The 19,298-nt window shown below is 44.3% G+C and overlaps 2 protein-coding genes across 4 annotated transcripts in view; both read left to right on the forward strand.

The window, feature by feature from the left end:
* Positions 1-5,820: 5,820 nt before the first annotated feature.
* LOC6548844 lies at positions 5,821-7,289 on the forward strand. Its single transcript, XM_001975322.3, has 3 exons — positions 5,821-6,027; positions 6,085-6,223; positions 6,281-7,289. Exons 1-3 carry the CDS (start codon positions 5,836-5,838, stop codon positions 6,355-6,357), a joined length of 408 nt encoding a protein of 135 aa, XP_001975358.1. The 5' UTR covers positions 5,821-5,835; the 3' UTR covers positions 6,358-7,289.
* A 4,212-nt stretch (positions 7,290-11,501) lies between these two features.
* The window catches only part of LOC6548841 (semaphorin-2A), a 45,875-nt gene continuing 38,078 nt past the window's right edge, over positions 11,502-19,298 (forward strand). For all 3 annotated transcript variants that reach the window (XR_003407837.1, XM_015156232.2, XM_001975319.3), the window contains exon 1: positions 11,502-11,761. The gene's annotated coding sequence lies outside the window, so the exon portion shown is untranslated. The remainder of the gene's footprint in view (positions 11,762-19,298) is intronic.

A 19,298-nucleotide genomic window follows, 5' to 3' on the forward strand; every position in this document is an offset into this window, starting at 1 on the left:
ATTGCCCTTTAAGCAGCACCCTTTTCGCTCAGTGTGGGTGTGGTCGCAGCTGCTGCATTGTGAACTACTCGCAGCGATAAAGTAATGAATTACCTGGTTCTGTACAACAATAAATTGTATTTGGATTTTTATTACAAGTCTGCTGATTACGCTGTCAATAGCTGGGGGAAAATATGATTTTTTTGCAGCTCTGCGACCTGGGCCGTTGTGTCCACTGCCATTGGCCATTTGGCCATTTGGGCGGTGCTGGTATTGCTTTTGGCCCTTTTGTTGGCCAAATGGCAACTGGCAACGGCTGTTGCGTTGGCCTTGTTAAATTATGCTCGTCATGGCGGCACTTCCGGCCCAAAGGCGCTGCCAGTCGTCCATTGTTGCAGGAGCCGAGGAGGAGGGATTGGATGCTGAATCCTGAGCTGAATCCAGAGGAGCTGGAGGAGCGTAGCTGTCAGGCTGTCTTCGTGTTTTTTAAGTTATTGCATTGGGAATCGGCCGGCAGCTAAACACAGGAGCTGGAGCTGGAGCACTAGATGGAGTCGCAATTGGAGCTGATGCTGCTGCTGGAGCACAATAACAAATGAATCTAGCCGAGGAGCTTTGTGGCTCCTGTTCCTTTTGGCGTGCGACAAGGCCGAGCCATCGAAAATTCCCCTGATCCCTTATGTAATTTTTAGATTTCCTTCTCCTGCTCATTGGCCGAAGTGAAATCCATGGTTGGCATAAAAAATACGAAAAACCAAAATGAATTAAACCTGTTGCCTGGCTGGCAAGCCAGCTATCTCAACTGAAACTGAAACTGAGACACTGCCAAATATGCAGAATCTTAATGAAAGTCAAGACGTCGGAGCTTGGCCAACTGGCGGTCGGCTACCTATCAGTTGTTGGCAAATTGCAACTTAAATAAAGCCAAACGAATTGGTCAGGATTGCGGAAGGCAAGCGGTAAAGGATTTCCGTCAAAACTGCCACACAGCCAGTCCAAGACCACGCAACGAACTCTGGTTATCCTTTCGCCAGGGTTTCAAATCTATTTTCAAGGAAATCCTGCCGCGGGCGAGGCTAAATAGAGGTGAAGTATATAAATGCAGCGGGCTTAGCCCTTGAGCACATCAGCCGCGTCCCTAAAGTGTGTTCACTGCCAAGGCTTTCCGAAGATTTCGCGCAGGGAATGCTTGGGGCGGTGGGGAAAGCGAGGGGAATCTGGATTCAGGATTTCGGATTGGATAGCTACCGCTGTCAAAAGTCAAAAGCTGGCAAGGAGCAGCAGCCAACAGCCACCAGCCAACAGCCACCAGCCGCCACAAGTTGCCTGTCGACGGACAAACTTATGGCTAAGACCGCAAACAAATTTTGGGCTGATGCAATGTAGCTAAAGTTGTACGGTGCAACTTCGCTAAGCTGGACTTCTGTAAGGAGACAATAAATGTGAAAGCAAAATACTATATACAATGTATATTTGTTTTTTCTGAACTAGCAGCAATTAATATATTTCAAAATGTACTATATTTTGCTAACCCTCTCGTTGAATTACTATTTAAGCTTTGGATAAGCTGTAAAACAGGATTGTAATCGGCTTGCTGATCTGATTAAATATTTTGTACATTTACTGCTGCAGCATGAATAAAGTATTTTATTCACCATTTTGACTGTGGCCATGTTTGGGGCTGCAGCAAGCGAATTAGATGTTGAAGAAAATTGTCTTCCTGTATGAATTTCATAATTTCCCCAAGTTTTAGTTAGGAAAGGCAAGCAATTTCCTCCTCGTCTGCCTTCTGGCTTGGTCTAGGTGAGTGAGTGAGTGTGTGCATGGGTTTTTGGAGGACTATACCCATACCACCTAATTCCCCCTTCCTATTTGGCTTTAACTTTAAAGTCCCAACTTTGCCGGCGAATTGGTTGGCTGTTTTCGGCGCTGTCTTTGGTTTGGGCCATGTCAGTGGCTGCGGTGGCTGGCGAACTACTCGTGTATGTGGCCAACTCGGATTGGATTTTCAATTTCTTCGACTGTTTGCTGATGTCATCGACAGAAGTCCGGGGGAATTCTCCGGCCTTTGTTATTTATATTCCTCGGGCTGCTGACCCACTCAACTTATGGAACCGAGTGGGGAGTGGGAGTGGGTAGCCGGGTAGCGAAAGGACAACCCTTTGTCACATTCTGCAATTTATGTTATTGTGTGCACACCCCCGATCCGTATCTGTATCTGTATCTATATCTCTATCTTTTGCTGGCATCTCTCTGTTCTGTTTATGTTCTGTGATTTCTATCAACAACTTTTACTTTTGTAAGCAAATACGGGGCGCATCTCAACCAGAAAGCAATAAAAATTGTTTACAAACATTATTTGCGTACATCCTTGATCCGGAAGCACCTTCCATGTCCGCAACTTTTCACCATTTAAGTAGATTTCTCTCTCTTATTTTTAAGCACACACAATAACATGCATTTGCCATGTCACTCGCTCTGTTCTCTGACCTGTCTCGTCCTGCCAAGGATATTCCCGCTCTCCTTATCTCGTGTTTAGGTTTTGGGGCATTAAAGCTTCTCGCACACTCTAATAAACTAATGTCCCTCCTTTGGGGCCAACTCCTTTCTGTGCCCCCCAGTGGTAGTTCCAGATCCATTGTTGGCCCACAGTTTGCTTTGCGAAACATTTTATTTGTCGTTTCTGCCCAGCTCCTTCTCACTCGGATTACTCGAAAATGTTTGCGTCAGATTTTGGGGACTCGGAATGAGGATGATGGGGGTCCTGGGGTTGTCGGGGGAAAAAAAGGACTGAAAAGGGTGTCCAGGTGTTGGATTTCCCCAACTTTTCCGTGCAATTTTCCTGCCCCTTTCCTTCGGTAAATCGCTTGAAATTACTTGATTGAACAGGGAATATACTAATAGTGCCACAGTTGGCCATAATTCAGACATACGATTGCGCATTGTCAACTTAGGGACTGATTAAATATTTAATCCATCGCTAGGTAGTTGAATTGTATAACAAAATCGTTGGAGTGGAGCAGTATATTTATGATCGTTTATTCTAAGATCCTGCACAGCAACTATTTGCTTGAATATTAAGTAATTCCCATTTTCAATTAGAGGCTACACATGAATCGTATAACTTTTTACATACAATTTGAATCATGCCATAATGGCTTTGCCTATGCACATTAGGGGTGACACTTGAACCCCAAGTGGCCATCTTAATCTGATTCCAGGTTAGTTCCATCGTTGGGTAATAAAGACCTTTCTCAGCGGAGAGTGGCGCTTCCGATTTCCCCGACCCCAGTTTTCCCAGTTTCCCCAGTCCCCGGTTTCCCAACTCGACGGCTGGAAAACAACTCCATTTAGGACGCATAAAGCTGGGGAGCATGTGTGCCTGGCAAGCCGGGGAAATTCCTTATGCCAGCCCAAGTGAAACTGTCACTGCCAAGGTTTGCGAGGCCAAGGTTTCCTCTGCGTTTTTTCATACTCAGCCGCCATTCTTTTCCGTTCTTTTTTTTTCTTTTTTGGCAGAGATGTAAGGGGCAGGAACTCTGGGTTGCATATTTAAATTTATGATTATGTCGTTACTCTGTCTGCCCGCATTGCTTAGGCGGCGAAGAAAAAGTGACAGCGGGCCAAACTTAATACGAATTTATGTGCAACATATTTTTGCACTTTCTTCCCCGCCATTTGCTGCACGAAGCGAGGGAACTAAGCGTCCACCTCATAAAGAAGGGCAACCAAAGTGGTCAGCATATGCTCCATCTGCTGGACAAATAAGAGAGTTCATGAGGGACTGGGTGCTGGGTGCTGGGTGATGGTTTCGCCAAAGACATCAGGATTGTTTATCTTGCCGACGCTCGAAAGTCTTGCCATTAAAAAGGAGAACATTAAAATTCCTGTTCGCTACGCGGCAGCATTTAAATTGCATTTCAGCTGAAGGAAATGACAAATTCGTACATAATAAGAAAAGTCTGGAAGGGCGAAGAGAAATGGGATCCATTTGGCATTTGGCAGGTGGGAGAATCTGGGTAGCCGAGTTGGCGTGAAATTGAGCCAAAGCTCCGCGTCTAACTCATTTTTAAATACAAATTTATGTACACGGAAATAAAAGCCAAGCAGCAAGCGCTTCGGCTGCTCTTTTTTTTTTTTGATTAATTTGTCTTTGCCAAATGACTGGCCATAAATTTCAAGTTAATAAAACGAGTTTTGCCCTCTTCTAATAACGAAAATTTGTCACACGCCATCCTGACAGTTCTGTGTCACAGGAAGTATGTCCTGATCCATCCCTCTGCCGCAAAGAAGTGCGGCAAGTGCCGCTGATGACATTGTGGCCAACTTTTACCAGGGAAAATTATGCCCAAAGTTTCCCCCCCCACAACACCACATGGACTGATGGAAAACTGGTAGGGTTAATCAATGGCCAGGCCACACGCACCGAACAGCTCGAAATTCGATTAGAGGCGATGTCAGCAAGCCGCTCGCCTCAAGTGTCACTTGCAATTACCCAGGGGCGTGGGCTAGAAGGGGTCCGAAGTGCATTCAAATTGGCTTAAACTAAGAACGTTAAGCGTACAGCTGTCTAATTGTATTTGCCACCTCGCCTTGCAAACCCTTTTGCACCCCAAAGTAATGTAAAAGTGCCGGGGAACTTCAAGATTTATTAGCATCAAGATTAAAGCATTAAAAATTTGCAGACTGTTTTTGCCTCACGCAGGCATTACGGGCAAAATTAGTGGGTGGTGGGGGCGTGGCAGCTGCCCTTGTATTTTTTGGCCCGAAGGAGGTAAGGGGGTGCCGGGGTTACCGTGGAAAGTGAGTGCAATTTTCCTGCGCTGGTCTACATCATCAATTTAGCCTCCTTACTACTTTTCTATTTCATCCCGCTGCGCGTGTACCCTGCAAATAAGAGATTAGAATGTTATTTTTATTATAGTCACAGTAAGTGAATAATAAGTTGTTATAACTACGGAAAGCTGGTATTGATTAATTTTCATTTGCTTTAAATCAGTACAGTCATGCTATTTATAATTATATGAATCACGTGGAAGGGTATAGCTCCATGCGATGCCAGACGTTGACCCTAATTTCTGGTGTTACGCCCGCTGTTGTTGTTGCGGTTTTCTGGGGATGAGGATGCGGATGCGGATGAGGATGAGGATTCGGATGAAGCCGCTCCTGCTTTTGCTTTCCTATCGCCGCTGGCTGTTTCCGCAGCAAGAGTGGCGCAAAAATATCAAGCACAACAACATCGCTTTGGATAGCAGCAACAACTACGGCGTTTCATTGCGCACTTTGTCGGTCAAAACTTTCGACATTAGCACTTAATTTACTGGCCCAACTTAATGAAGTCTACACTTGGCTAATTTACGCGAAAAGCTTCAGCTACTTAAGGGCAACATCCATCGCGGCACAAGCTCCATAACCTCCACTCTGGTTAAAGTTTTTCATCAGCAGCTCTCGGTAATGTAACAACATAAAAGCATTGCAATAATAGCTCCTTTTGTACAAAAATGAAATGAAATGTAGGTAAAAGAATTCACAAATGTTTGCGATAAGCCCATAAATTAATTTCCAGTTAAATGCGATACCAATACAAAATTTTCAGTTACTACGATCTGCGGTTTCCCTATAAAATAATCAAGAACTTCATCAGCGAAACCGCAAAAAAACATTAGAGAATAATAAAATATTGCTGCGTATGACTGCAAGAGCATCTAAGCTTCGGATCGCCGTATACTCAATTTATAATATGTTGTTTACTCTGAGTAAGCTTTCTGATAAGGCCTCCCAGTTCTGGGCGCCCTGGATTGGAAGGTATAACCAGTTGTTATAGTCTGCTCGTCGGGTTCTGTTGGGCTGGAGAAAATGTTGCGATCGCTGAATGCCCACCACGTGCGGATGGCCATTGCTGGCTCCACCGTTATTGTGCCGCTCCTTATAGTGGGATTCACCATCACGTGGGTGGAGATCAATAAGTGCAGGGGGTTCGATGTGTGGAGTCACGTTTGCCTGCTGCAGATCGTCGGCGGCATCTTTCTATTCGTGGGTTCCTCCAAGGTAAGGCAAAAACTTCATATTATCACTTCGTCAATGAGCTCCAATTGTCATTCGCAGAGTAATCACTGGCTTTTCGTGCCCTGGCTGTTCGCCGCTTGCATATTCATCTACACGCTCTTGTACAACTCCATCCTATACTTTATCCATCTGGAGGGCAAAATGTTAATTGTGGTTCCCCTGCTTCAATACATTGCAGGTAGTTATCCGCTGGTCTTCCGAGAGAAATACTTGATTTAAGGAATCTGTTTCTTAGGTTTCTGGTCCTACTTCATGTACGATGTCTTCCAGGACTTTCTTCAAATGCACACCTCCGTGCAAATGCAATACTAGTGCGCTTGTCTTTCTTTTCTAGCCCAGTTAAAACGCAGTTGAGCCGAGTGTAGGGGCAAATAAGTGTGAACATGCCGTTTGCTGCGGGGTGTGCTTTCCTAGCCAAAAGTAAAATAAGCGTTAAAATGTCTGCTAACCCAGTGGAAGTCTGGCCGGGGGTGTGGGTTCGGTTCTGGGTTATGGGTTCTGGGTCTCTTCTGGGGCTTTTGTGGTATCGTTGCATGCGTATTGCATTACCCGTCCTGCCCCCAGCCAGCCAACACCCCGTTGCCCACCCCTTTGGTGGCACCCCCTTTGGCACAAAGTGGCGTATGAATAGATACATGTTTTGTTGCCCGTTTTGTTCTGTTTGCCAACCCACAAGCCCCATCTCCGCCTGTCTGTGGACTGGTTGTCGTAATCCAACAAGCAGACAGGTTAAATACACCGCAAGGACAGACTCACACACACAGTGCGGCTGCTGGAAAAAAGTGTGACAAAGATGGTGGGGAAAACTGGCGGGAAATGGGCGGAAATTCGGGGAGGCGACTCGAGTCGCGATTCGGTTGGGGAACAGACGCATCCAAACAAACAATAATCATGCAACAATAGTGAGAGCCGCAAACAAATTGCTTTTCTATGTATACACTGGAGCACAGGGAGCCGAATGCACAGGGGAAAATAAGTTATAGACCATAATTTACGAACTTTAAAAAGAATATTTTAAATGCTTGAAGCATGCAGATGTGTCTATTATTAATACACATTATTAATAAAGCAAAATCTAGCCATAGATACTGTTATTTTGGTATATTTAATGAGAGTAATGCGTGATTTAGGTATCCCAACTTTAATTTTTTGGAGAATATATAAGTAATAATGGTAATTTTTAAGCTAGTTAGCATTAAATGAAATGAAAATACAAACATATTATATTGTATACTCAAACATGCTCAAAAATATATACAAAAATTGTATACTCGCGTTCTCGAGGAATTAATAAATAATGTACTTTACACATTTTATAAAAAAATGAATATATTTGATTCAGCTGATAACACGTTATGTACGAACAACGCAAAAAAAACTGATAAAACGATTTCGAAGAATTTTAATGGGCTTTTGTGGACTTGCCAACCAGTTTCGCTACATTTAAAACTTTGGAGTTTATTGATTAAATTTGTTTTTCTCAGTGAGTGTGCCATGCTGGGGCTCACTAGCAGATTAGTTTCGCTGTGAGTGTGTCTGAGTTTTATTTTTGTATTATCTAGTTGTCTTTTTTTTTGCAAACGCACCAACCACAGAGAATCAAAAGCCGCATGGGCGTAGTCCGTGACACCTAAAAAAAAGGGGTGTAGCACTGGCAATTAGAATGGAGAGCGTAAAGTTTGAATTTCTCCCCTCCTCCGCACCTGTGTCGTGTTCTTGTCCTCAGATCCTGCATCTTCCTTCCCAGGCTGCGTTGGGCTTTTGTTGTCTGCAAAGTTTGCCTTTGACACTGGGTGCCGGCTCCGCCCCTTTCGCAGCCCCAATCCCAACCCCCTTTCAGCCACCTAGCGTCCCGGCAAAATGGAATCCATTCATTCAAATCTATGTGAGCCTGTGAGCGTTAGTGTCTGTGCAGCTTGTTGAACAAAATTGAAAATTAACTATAAATTCTGTGTGGCAAAACATGCAAACATGTTTGCGGAAACACCTGACAGACTCAGGGGGGATAACTCAGGGAGGGGGGTTATCTGGGGGTGCCACAATCGACCAGCCGAGGTGTCAAGCGATGCAAACACCTTGGTGACATCGAACCCCTCGACACAAAGCGATTCATTGTTGCGAAATTTAATGCGAAAAATTCATTAGAATACAAAAAACAGCTCGGCAGGAGGAATTGCCAAACAAACTTTGAATCCACCGGGAGCCCAAATTGAATGCCCGAAATTTGTGATGGTTTTTTTTCAGGGGCACAGTGAAGCCCTTCAAAGGTGCCAAGTACAAGGGGAGGCCAAAAAAAGGCAGGGTGTTAACCCTTATGACAAGTTGTGGCTCAAGGGGCTTTTGCACTCCCAAAAACGGGGATTCCCTACAACTTAGCGCAGCATGTAACGCATTACTATTATAAGTGACAGAGTATTTTATTTCCGTTGATGAACCATACTTTGGTATTCATTTATTTTCTTGAGTGTACCTAATGAGTGGGGCTAGGCATTTTATATTTATTTTTCCTTGTTTCAACTAAGTGCTTTGCTTTGCAAAAGTGAAAGCCACGCCCGCACGCAAACAACAGTGTGAATTTCCAAAAAAAAAGAAGAGGAAATGAAACCCAGACGGAAAATCAAGGGAAGCGGAGTTATTCCAAGCGGCAGACCAGGAACAATCAGCTAGACTTAACTAATAAATTCCCGTGAATTCCGCACGCAGTCGAGTCGAAGCGGAAATCATTTAAGCTGCCAAATCAGCCGGCCAGATGGTCCAAACAAAGGGCCAGGGAGCCAACTGAATGGGAGCTGCAAAAAGAAAGCGATTAATATTCATTCAGTGTCGCGCGTATATCACTTTTTATTTGCACAGGCTCGTAGTCTTCGGGGTGTGGGGGGGCCGGGGGCGAAAGGTACCCCTGCAGCGGTGGGCGTGGCAGGGGAAGGAATGCTCGAGCAGGCGCCGCCAAGTATGCAATGGAATTCGGCGCACGCAGCGGCAGGTGAGCTCGTGTGGCTGCTCCACTTGTTGTTGTGTTAATGCGAGCGCGTATGTGTGTGTGCGTGTGTGCCAACGCACAATTACATACAACAATTTGTGCTTTGTTTGGGCGTGTGTGTGCATGTGTGTGAGCGGGGAATCCAAATCACCAAAGAGCAATCGTGTAGCAGCCACATGGCCAGCAGCGCCAAGTCGTAGGTGGATGCTAGAATGCACTCGAAGAAACCATTAGGAACTCAAGGCAAAAAGTGGAAAAATTACTTTGTGCTTGGGAAAATCAAAATTTCAATATGAAATGCTTCAGTAATGTGAAACTTAAATTTATTAGTTTAATTCACACAAAACTAGTACTTAGTGTTTTGCAGCAGATCTATAAGCCATTTTTGCAGCGAACCCGAGTTGGCCTGCGGAAATCCAGTTGGCTTTGTGCCGCTGACACCTCCCTTCGGGTCCACCCACCCCCTAATGCCAGCCCACTTCCCCTCCCCCCGGCCACCACTCAAATTGGAAGCCCAAATATGAAGTCGAAAAGTGGTGGCTTTTAAAGGGGTTGCCTAGGGATGGATGATACTATTGAGGGGCGGCTCTTTCGCAGCGCTGGCGCTTAGTTTTCAATGTGAAAATTGAGAACAATTGCCAAACGAGTTGGTAAGCGATATTCTCGGCTCCGCCTGCCGTTTGGTCCGATGCCAGGTGATGCAGTTGGCCCATTGTTGGCCCACCTTGTGCCGAGCCAACTCCATCCTCCATCTTTCCCAGCCAGATGCCCGCCTCTCCACTCACTTATTGTTAGTTTCGCTCGCTTTGTTTTGACAACTTCTGGAGGAATGCTCTGGGAACTGAACGCTTCGTCAAATAAAAACGAGAATTTTTGGCTTCAGTTTACTTCCGTTTGCTTTGACTGCCTGCTATGCCCGGCCCGGCAATTGGAGACCCAAGAAGCTGCTGGCAGCCATAAAATTACGATCCAGCAGAGAGCAAATGACGCGAAACAGTCGCACGGACATGGCCAAGAGCCTCTGAGCCAAAAGGGGCTGGGGCAGCAACAACACGTTCCTTGCATAAAAATCGTGCAGGCCATGCTAAAAACGTTTATCCCTTTTAGCCCCAAGTTTGGCTCTGGCGGAGTCCTGCCAGCTCCCTCGGAACAATGGCGGAGAGGCACTGTGAGAAATCTGTGGAAATCCCTATTCTTCAGGGAGCTTATCGATTAGGCCGAAAGGGGAAGTTGAAGAAAACTATTGAGCCAAGTGAGAGTAAGTTATTCTATTCAAAATGTATAAATATTTTGCAGCGACCCCGATTTTTCCCTGTGCACTGAAAGAACAATTTCTTCGTCTTTAGTTTCAATGGCCCCAGGACGGACCGAAAACCATTTTAAATGGAACGTAAGCCGAGACTGATGGCCAGCAGTGGGATACGAGGAGTGGGAGTAGCGGGCAGATAAATGCCGCATCATTGGTTATTTATATGCGTGCGGATCTCAGGTGGATGGCCCTGGCCTCAAACGATATATTTATTTGATTTTATTGATATACAAGCGGGCGTAAGTAGTGCATATCCATCTCGGCCAACGAGTGGCTTAAGTCCTGTCATTACGGAATGGAGCCCTGTTTCAGGTGAATGTCTGCCTGGGAAATTAATTAAATCGCATTCAAATGATTGGCTACGTGCCATTATTAATTCGAGCATAAATTATTCCACATGCCCTAATTCCAACTGATTTTACCACCCCCTCCCGCCGCCGCACAATCTGTGGCCAATCACTTGATTGGCCGCTCACCGAATGGATCTGAAAGTTTAATGCAACACGTATTGGCACTTCCAATTTATGGCAATTAAGTGAAAGTTCTATAATCGCCAAAGAAGGTGTTGCAGAAATGACTCTTGCAGCTCACCACATCAATTACTATCATGAACTAATTGAGATTGTGCGGCAGTTGTCATTTTTCCTTGTGGATTTGCATTAGGATTTCAAGTCCAAATGGTTCCTATACCTGAACTACGTTTTAAGCCCCGATCGTAGTGGAGCTAAATCAAATAAATACTTCTTCAAAAGAAGCTAGAAACAAACTAAAATTTTTAAACTCCATGTTTTCTGTGCAAAAAATGGGGCACGATTTTTAAAAAGGTGAAATGCATCATTCTTAGACGAATAAGCTTAGGTATGAAATAGTAGTACATTTAAAATACAATTTGACATAAAGAAAAATATAATATGATAAAGAATTAAACTCTTTTTTTTACAATTCTTTACCTTACTATTTTTTAGACAATTTTAACATTAATTAGACCGTTCCCACTGTGAAGTCTGTAGGCTCAACAGCAAAACAAACTGTTAAAAATGCCGGTAGGAGCTCAGTAGTGTTCCCAGTAACAGTTGACTCGGCATTGCCAGCCTGAAACTCGTTTTCGCCGAACTTCAGCGACTGCCAAACGAATGAGAGCGAAGCCGAGCACAGAACGCCGAAGACCCGCCGACTTCGGCGGCGGCGAAGCAACAGCGACGGATTGTTCAGTTTGTCTTGAAATCGCGACTCGAACGGTCATGGTGTGCGGAGGTTGAGCGGGAAAGTGGAAGAGTGCAAAAGCGGAAAAGCGCCGTTAAAAACCCAGTTGAAAACTCGTGCGAATTGCAAGCAGTGCGAAGAAACAAACAAGAAGAATAAAAGCGAATTAGCTCAAAAACAGAGGTTTCAGTGACAAGTGTGCAACGAAACTCGACAGCAGTGAGGTGAATATACAAATCTCGATCCCCAAACGACTGTGCAACGCTCTCCAATCCGAATCCAATCAGAATCCCACCTGAGCGCTACCTGCCAAGCGTGTTTCACTTTGCATTACCCGCGCTGACCAGTTGATCCCAACTTGTTTGCAACCCGTTCTCTTTCGTGGCTCCAAGCTGCACAACTGAACCGCAGAAAAGAGTGCGGAGTGCAGCGTGTGGCAGACAAAGGAGTTATTTTTGGCCATCAGTTTGCCATTTGCATTTGTGCAGCCAGCCAAGTTGGCCCATTCAGCACATAAATTGCGAATGCAAACGGCCAAATTGTTATTGCCACTTAGAACAGCTCTAAGCGGCATTCTCTCGCCTGTTTTTTCTGTTTGCGTTCGAGCAAAGTGTGCAATATCTTGGCCGTAACAGTAGCCACCTGGTCGCAACTTGCAGCAAGCGATTCGCGATTTGCCATTTGCGAGTAGCGGCTACCAGCAAAAAAAAGAAGAGAAAAACGCCACCAAGACACAAAAGCTGGTTCAAAAAGTGCTGGCGATTGCATCGCATGTCGAGGTTGTTCCGCATGCCCTTGCCCCGCCACCCCCCACCAAAACCCCCCTTCGCCCCACCTCTGCATACCCCCCTTGGCCGCCCAAGAGCCCAACAACAATGCGAGCAGAAAGAACTTCAAAAGCACTCCGACCCTCCGTCTGTTTTTTGGTGATTATGAGCGCAGCACTGCACCACGGGGTCAAGAAGAAATGCGGCGAAGTCGCGAGCTGGATGCCCTAACTTTTTGGCACCTTAGCATAGTACTTCAAGATCTAGTCTGGTCAGGAAAAGTGTAATCTACTACCAGCAGTTCCTTTTTATTCTTTTTGAATTCATATATTTAATACATTAATACAACAGATTAAGTAACTTATGGGATATAAGTAATTTAATGTGGCTTTTATTGAATATAAATATTATTAGGCTTATATTTACAGATAATATACGAAGTATTCGGTAGGAGGCCGTTAAAATGGCTTACAGAAAGAATGAGTCTCTCAATTAAACAAGCCGCATTGTTTTTTTATTCATATCGAAGTTGCATATAATTAACAAATGCCTCTGCCGCATTTTGAAAGAATGTCACTATATCAAAACTATTCTTGAAATTCCTCGCTTAAGACAAAGGCGTAATTATTTTTCAAAGGGTTGAAAAACGCGATGGAATTCCCGCCGCAGTCAGTTAGGGTATTAAATGCAGGGGCACAAAAAGCGTTTCGGCTCTTTTCGCGGCGCACAATGGAGCCTGAGAAGATTGGCCAGTGCCGAAAAAAGTGGCCAAAGAACCTGGCCAAAAAGAAATGGCTCGTTGGGTAAGGAAGGGACAGGGAAGTGAGGGCGGGGCAGGCGGCGGGTTCAAAGCGTTTAAGCGCCTTTGACACTCAGCTGGTGGCATGAAAGGGGGCATGGTCTTCTGGATTAGGGGATCGAGGGATCGGGGAGTTGGGGGTTACGTGAGACAGCTGCCAATCAATGGCAGACTAGGCCCATCACTTTGCGGCCATTTTGCCCTGTGTGGCATGTTGCATGTGTGTTACAATAAAAAAAAAAAGATAAATAAACCAGAACCAAAAGAAAAATCGAAAAAGGAAAATAAAAGAGGGAAAACGTTTTGAGAAATAGCTCCGAACTTCCCTTTGAGCAAGGGAATGGGGAAATTATGCGCTAATGGCAGCCAAAGTTCAATTTCATAAATAGTTAACTTCAAAGTTGGTTACGTTCTCCCAGGAAAGCCAGTAAATTACACACACCGTGTGTACACATTCAGTTGCCGGATGGAAAGAGACATTTTCAGCTTATTAAATGGAATTAAGCAATTTCTGCGTTATTACCATGAATTTTTGAAATGGGAGGTAAATACCTAAGCCAGGGGATTAGTTATTCCTGGCTTTACTTGCGCACTTTTATTCTTATTGATTCTTAGGCGGCAAATTAATGTTTTCATTGCGTTTTCCGTGCTCCGCCGCCCTTCCAGCGGAAGTGTCGTGTGGCCCAATCAAACAAATACTTGTACTCTGAAAACATGGCCGAGAAAAAGGAGCCACACAAAGTAACCAAATTACGCCTAATGGTTTTTTAATTGTAACAATAATTGCCGTCGCCATTGCATGAACAGCAGCAGCAGCAATCAGAGCCCTCAAGAAGGGTGAAAATGGGTTGAAGGGGTAGGGATCTGACCCTCTTATTAATGAGGGCTCTTGGAAAGCATTTAGATGCCTGCGAATTGCCAGGCACTCTTACAGTACGAAAAAATGTGTTTATATGAAGATAGGGCATTTTCCATACCTATAAACAAATGTTCGTGATATAAAGTCGCAGAAATAGGACTGCATAGATTGCTTTTTAAAATAGTCCTTTATCAGGATTTCTTGTAGACTGATGCATATATGTTCCTCTTAATCAGTATTATTTCTTGACTGCTAATTATTGAAAACAGTTTATTAGGCACTTGTCTATAAATTTTGCAACAATTTGCCGTCTTGAATGCCCTACAATTACTTATATTGCTTAAGCCCTATAAGCCTAAAAGATACTTGTTAGATTTTATTGGAAAGATTTTATTGATTTTAGATTTTATTGTTTTGCCCCGAAATAATGAATAAATAACATTAGGTATTTACACCTATTACAGAGGGTATTATTTCATAATCATCAATAGCACCCATTGAATGAAAGCGTTTGATTTCTTTCTGTGGATTACGACGAATTCGAGGCTCATGTTTCTGCTGCGCTTGACTGTTGCTGCTCTGCAGAAGCCAGCATAATTGTTAGCTTCATGTTTGCGACTGAGTGTGCTCGTGTGCGTGTCTATAATTAAGGCCAAAAAGGCGAAATGGAAAAAAGTGCTGGCCTTAGCTCTGCCGACGACTAAACAAAAGCCAGCAATGAGACGCTGAACCTTGAACTTGCTGCCGTTGATGTTGATGGTGCTGCTGAACTCGGCTGCTATTTGGGTTTGTTTGATTCCATTCATTGTTCACTCGGCGGCAGTTGATTATGAGTGTTATTTTTTTTGTTCGTGTTTCTATTTTCTATTTTCTGTGTGTTTTTGCGAGCTGGCTTGTTGCTCTTTTGCTCTTTGGTCGTTTTCGGTTAGCCAGCATAGCCTGAAATGGCCAAGCGTAGCATACTTCTGTGCGCCGAGGGTCTCTAATGTGCGCCATTTTGGTTTTATGCGGGGTCGCTGTGTGTTGCTGAGTGTGTGCTTGTGTGCTTGTGTGCGAGCGAGTGTGAGTGTGCGTGTGCGTGTTGGCCCATTTGCCCAGAGGTCATTATAGACGCTTCCTTGGTCCGCTCGGCACGTTGTGGCCGCCAACTTCCGCTCTTGTTGCTCTTGATGTTGCTGTTGTGGCATCTGCAAGTGTTGCTGATGTTGCTGTTGTTTTCGCTGTTGCTGTTGCTGTTGCTATTTCTGTTGCCACTTTGAGCCTTTTGGCTTTTGGCCTGGTCCAGCTCTCTAAAGTGGCAATTTGTCTAGTTCTGTAAGCGCCTCTTTTAACGATAATGATGATTGCGCATTGTTGCGTTTTTATTTCAGTGCACAACCTGTTCACACACAGACACCCAGGCAAATCCACTTGGAGTTATGCCCTTTTTCTGTGTGTGTGTGTGTCTGTTTGCTTAGCATTTTCCGATTTTCATTCATAGCCGCACCGTTTCCCGTTTCATCCTTTTTCGACCGTGTTCTTTCATTCGGGACTTTTATTATTTTCACTGTCATTTCTTATTCCATTTGGCCGTCTGTCAGTTGTCTGTCTTTTGGTTTATGCCTTTTGCTTTTTCTCACTTTTCCCATTTTTCCAACATTTTTTCCTCCCTTTTGGCCAAAACGTGTCGTCGGCGTTGTTAATTTTTAGTGTAGGACGAATGTTCGCATTTGCTTTATTGGCCATGGCCGAAATGCAATACCGTCTAGACGCCGCGTTTGTCCAGAGAGAGGCTTTTCGGGGCCTGGCCAACAGCCCGAACCAATCGTTTGATGTTCCTATTTGTTTTGGCCGAACTATTTTGATTTGCTATTTGGCTACATTCGGTTTTGTTCTGGCCAATTCGGCATGACTGCTTTCGGTTTGATTTATTTTACATATTTTTTATGCTTACATTTTGTTGTGTAAATAAAATCTAAAAGTTTCCATACAATTTTCGTCAATATTTAACCACATAAAATGCATTTCACATCTCTGTGTATGTGCACGTCTGTGTGTGTGTGTGTGTCGTAAATAATCAATAAACATTTTGCGGTTACCGACGGTCAGTGTCGTGGCCCCAGTTGACATCCATCGATGGCTATCGCACTCTGGACTCTGGACTTTGGCCGACGGCGTCAGCTGATTACTTTATCACAAAAGCTTAAAATGAGGGGCCGAGCGGCAGAGGGCTAACACACACACACACAAACATACAGATGCGCTCACGCACACATGCATAACTTAGCCGGCATTCACGTGCTGCACCGAATGACTTTATCGACTGCTAAACGTCGCTTGGCCATTTGATGCGGACGTCGATGTGCACACGTTTAACCCACTGGCAAATATTCACACAAACAGAGCACTCGGAAAAAGATTGTACAAAAGATAAGGGATCAAAAATGGGAAATAAATGTTATCATTTTGAAGGCATTTTTCAATCGGTGGCCCATGCTGTCAATTTCAGTTTGAAGCTGAAACATATGACATTGCTGTAAAACACCTCAAAAACTATAATATATGGAACTTATCAATTTAAAGCTATAATTAAAAAACCAAAACTTTTATATATAAGCTAATCCTAATAAATACAGCTAATTTGACTCATTTCGAGATGAAGCAAGTGAGTGCTTAACTTGCTTCAAAAAATAAGAAAAGACAAGGTTTGTAAGTTCTTGAGCCTTCTTTCGCGTAGTGTACTTTACTGAGCAGCACCACACACACTCTGCGGTAATTTTTCTGCTTTGTCGTGTGCCCTGGCTTTGGTCCTGGCTCGAGTTCACATCGTCCTGGGTCCTGAGTCCCGAGTTCCGAGTTCCGAGTCCTGAGCCCCCTAAATGTTTATTGCTTCATTCTGTTCATTCTGTTGCGCAATTTAATCGATGTCTGGCTGTTGGGCTGCCTGGCTGCTGGGCGCTCCACTTCACCCCGTTTCCTGATCCCTGATTTTAAAGAGCGGCTAATGTAAAGCGTTGAATTATGGCAATTTGCGATTTAATGAAACTTTACTCAGACGGCAATCAGAAGTGCTCCATATATATGCGCTGTGCATACGCTGCCTGTCCATCTTGATGGGACTGCTGGTGGCGCCGTTCAGTGCGGAGATTGTGACTCACTCCCCAAAGGATTTTGATCCTTTTAAGCAATTATCTTATAACACAATCCTGTGGGGGTCAATCCGTGCCTCATTTTGCGCTCGAATGCGCCGCACAAAGTATTTAAGTAACTCAAGCCGTTACCAACAAAACAGATTTGGCTGAAGGAGAACGGATAGTGGCTATGGGATTTGGGGGCTCGGGATTGGACCAGAAGTGGGCGGGGTTAACCCTTTTTGTTTGCCCTCCTGGATTATGTATTTGTGTTTATCTTCAGTTTTTGTCTGCTCTGTTTTGCTGCTGCTGCTACTTCTGCGAAAGAGAGAGCTTACCGCAAAAAAAAAAAAATGAAAGCCGTAATGAAATGCAAAATCGCTTAAGTTCGCCGGCAAGGGAAGCACCCAGCTGCCCCGCCCCCCAAGCTGCCGCCCCTGTTTGTTGACAGCGTGTTAGTGGAAACTAAATGAAATTTTCTTCATGCTCCAGCTTTGTGGGTTTTTGTTTTTCCCCGCTCTTCATGGCTCTGTCGGCTGTGTGTTAATGTGTTTGGGGGTGTCTATTAAGGGTGCTACATGTACATCAGGGCAGACATCATCCGCATCATCGTTACGTCCTTGTGATCATCATTACCATCGGCGTGCTGGCTGTAGTTGTAGTTGTACTTGCCGTCAGAAGGCCGCCGTTACCTTGGCCCCATTGGCATTGTCCTGTGCATAATTGAATGCTCAGACGCTTTTCAAATTCCACTTAATTCCCGGGGTGCATATGTATGGTTACATTGGGAAAAATCTGCTATCTTCATTTAGCATTGCAAGTATATATATTCTTACCTCAAATGAGGTAAAGTTTACAATTTAAAATGGATTTGCTGTAAGAGTTGTGAATCTTGTGCCTAATGCAATACCGACTACCTCATTTCTCTCTGTGCATATGTGGGATGTGTGCGAGTTACCTCTTCAATGACTTCCGCATAAGTGTTTAATTTCCTGTGTATTAACATGCTTAGCACAACAGAGAGAAGCGAATAAGCTACAAAACGCAGCGTTGATATGAAAAAGGGGTTGTGCAAAATGAAAACCAAAAAAGGTGCGTTTCGAACCCCCTCTGAGTGGGCTGGCATAACGATTTGTGCCAACAAATTTATTTAAAAAGGATTATCAGCAGCTAAGCGCCATGCTGGCACACTTCAAAGGCCGCCACGCTTTTCCACCGCCCCCCATCGGAAAATTGTTTGGGGGTGGGGTGAGGCTGGGGAACACAGAAACAAAGAGCAAACAAAACACGTAAGCGCCGCCATGGCATATGCAAATTTCAATGTCAGACTCAGTCTGAATTTGAATTTGAACTCGAGTATGAATTTGACATTCAATTTTGTTTTTTTATGAGTCGGGGCGGGGCGGGGGAAAGGGTCGTAGGCTAAGTGGCTTTATTTTCATGATTATGGCCGGGGACAGGGTTTAAATAATCAAAATTCCGACCATTTCAAGATTAAGCCCGAAGTTCTAGTAATTCGATGCGCTCGCAAAAATCGAGTTCTAGGATGTCTTTTCATTTTATGAAATTCCTGCGATAACCTTTCGCCTAACATGAACTTGATGACATTTATATGCTTTTAAGGGGGTTCGGGGCTGGGTTCATATCGAGTTTAAAAATACCGAAAAAATTGTAGCAACCGAATCAGAAGGCGTGAGAAATTCAATTTGTTGTCACGTCCATCAGGTTAAAATGAAAGTGGCGGGAGTTATTTTGTGGAGCAGGGTTGGCATTTTCATGTTATTGAATACTTTAAAAGGTTTTTCGGCAACCCCACACCCAGCCACGAAAATTCGAATCTTTCTCAATTTTCAGTCGTGTTTCCCTTGGTCCTTTGTGGATTTCGGGGTTGGTAAAATTTTAGTTGAAACATTTTATTTACTAATTGCTGAGAATTTGCTGTATATTGTATATGTGAGTGAGTGCGTACATATTTTGGGGAAATTTGTTTCTCCTTAAATGGCTGCCTGTACGAGTGTGTGTAAGTGTGCATGTGCGGAAGTTCACACACGCCTGAACACTCAGAGCCTGTCAAACGCACTGCTGGAAAATCCCCTTGCAGTTTTCCCTTTCGAAGCTGGCTGAAAATTTTCAAATTTCCGGCCCACCCACACCTCCGCGCCGAAGGAAATTGTCTACGCATGTTTCTGGCACTTTTAAGCGGATATAGTGTATATGTGGGAAACT

The sequence above is a fragment of the Drosophila erecta genome, unplaced genomic scaffold, assembly GCF_003286155.1.
Source record: "Drosophila erecta strain 14021-0224.00,06,07 unplaced genomic scaffold, DereRS2 tig00000092-arrow-pilon, whole genome shotgun sequence".
Classification (NCBI taxonomy): Eukaryota; Metazoa; Arthropoda; class Insecta; order Diptera; family Drosophilidae; genus Drosophila; species Drosophila erecta.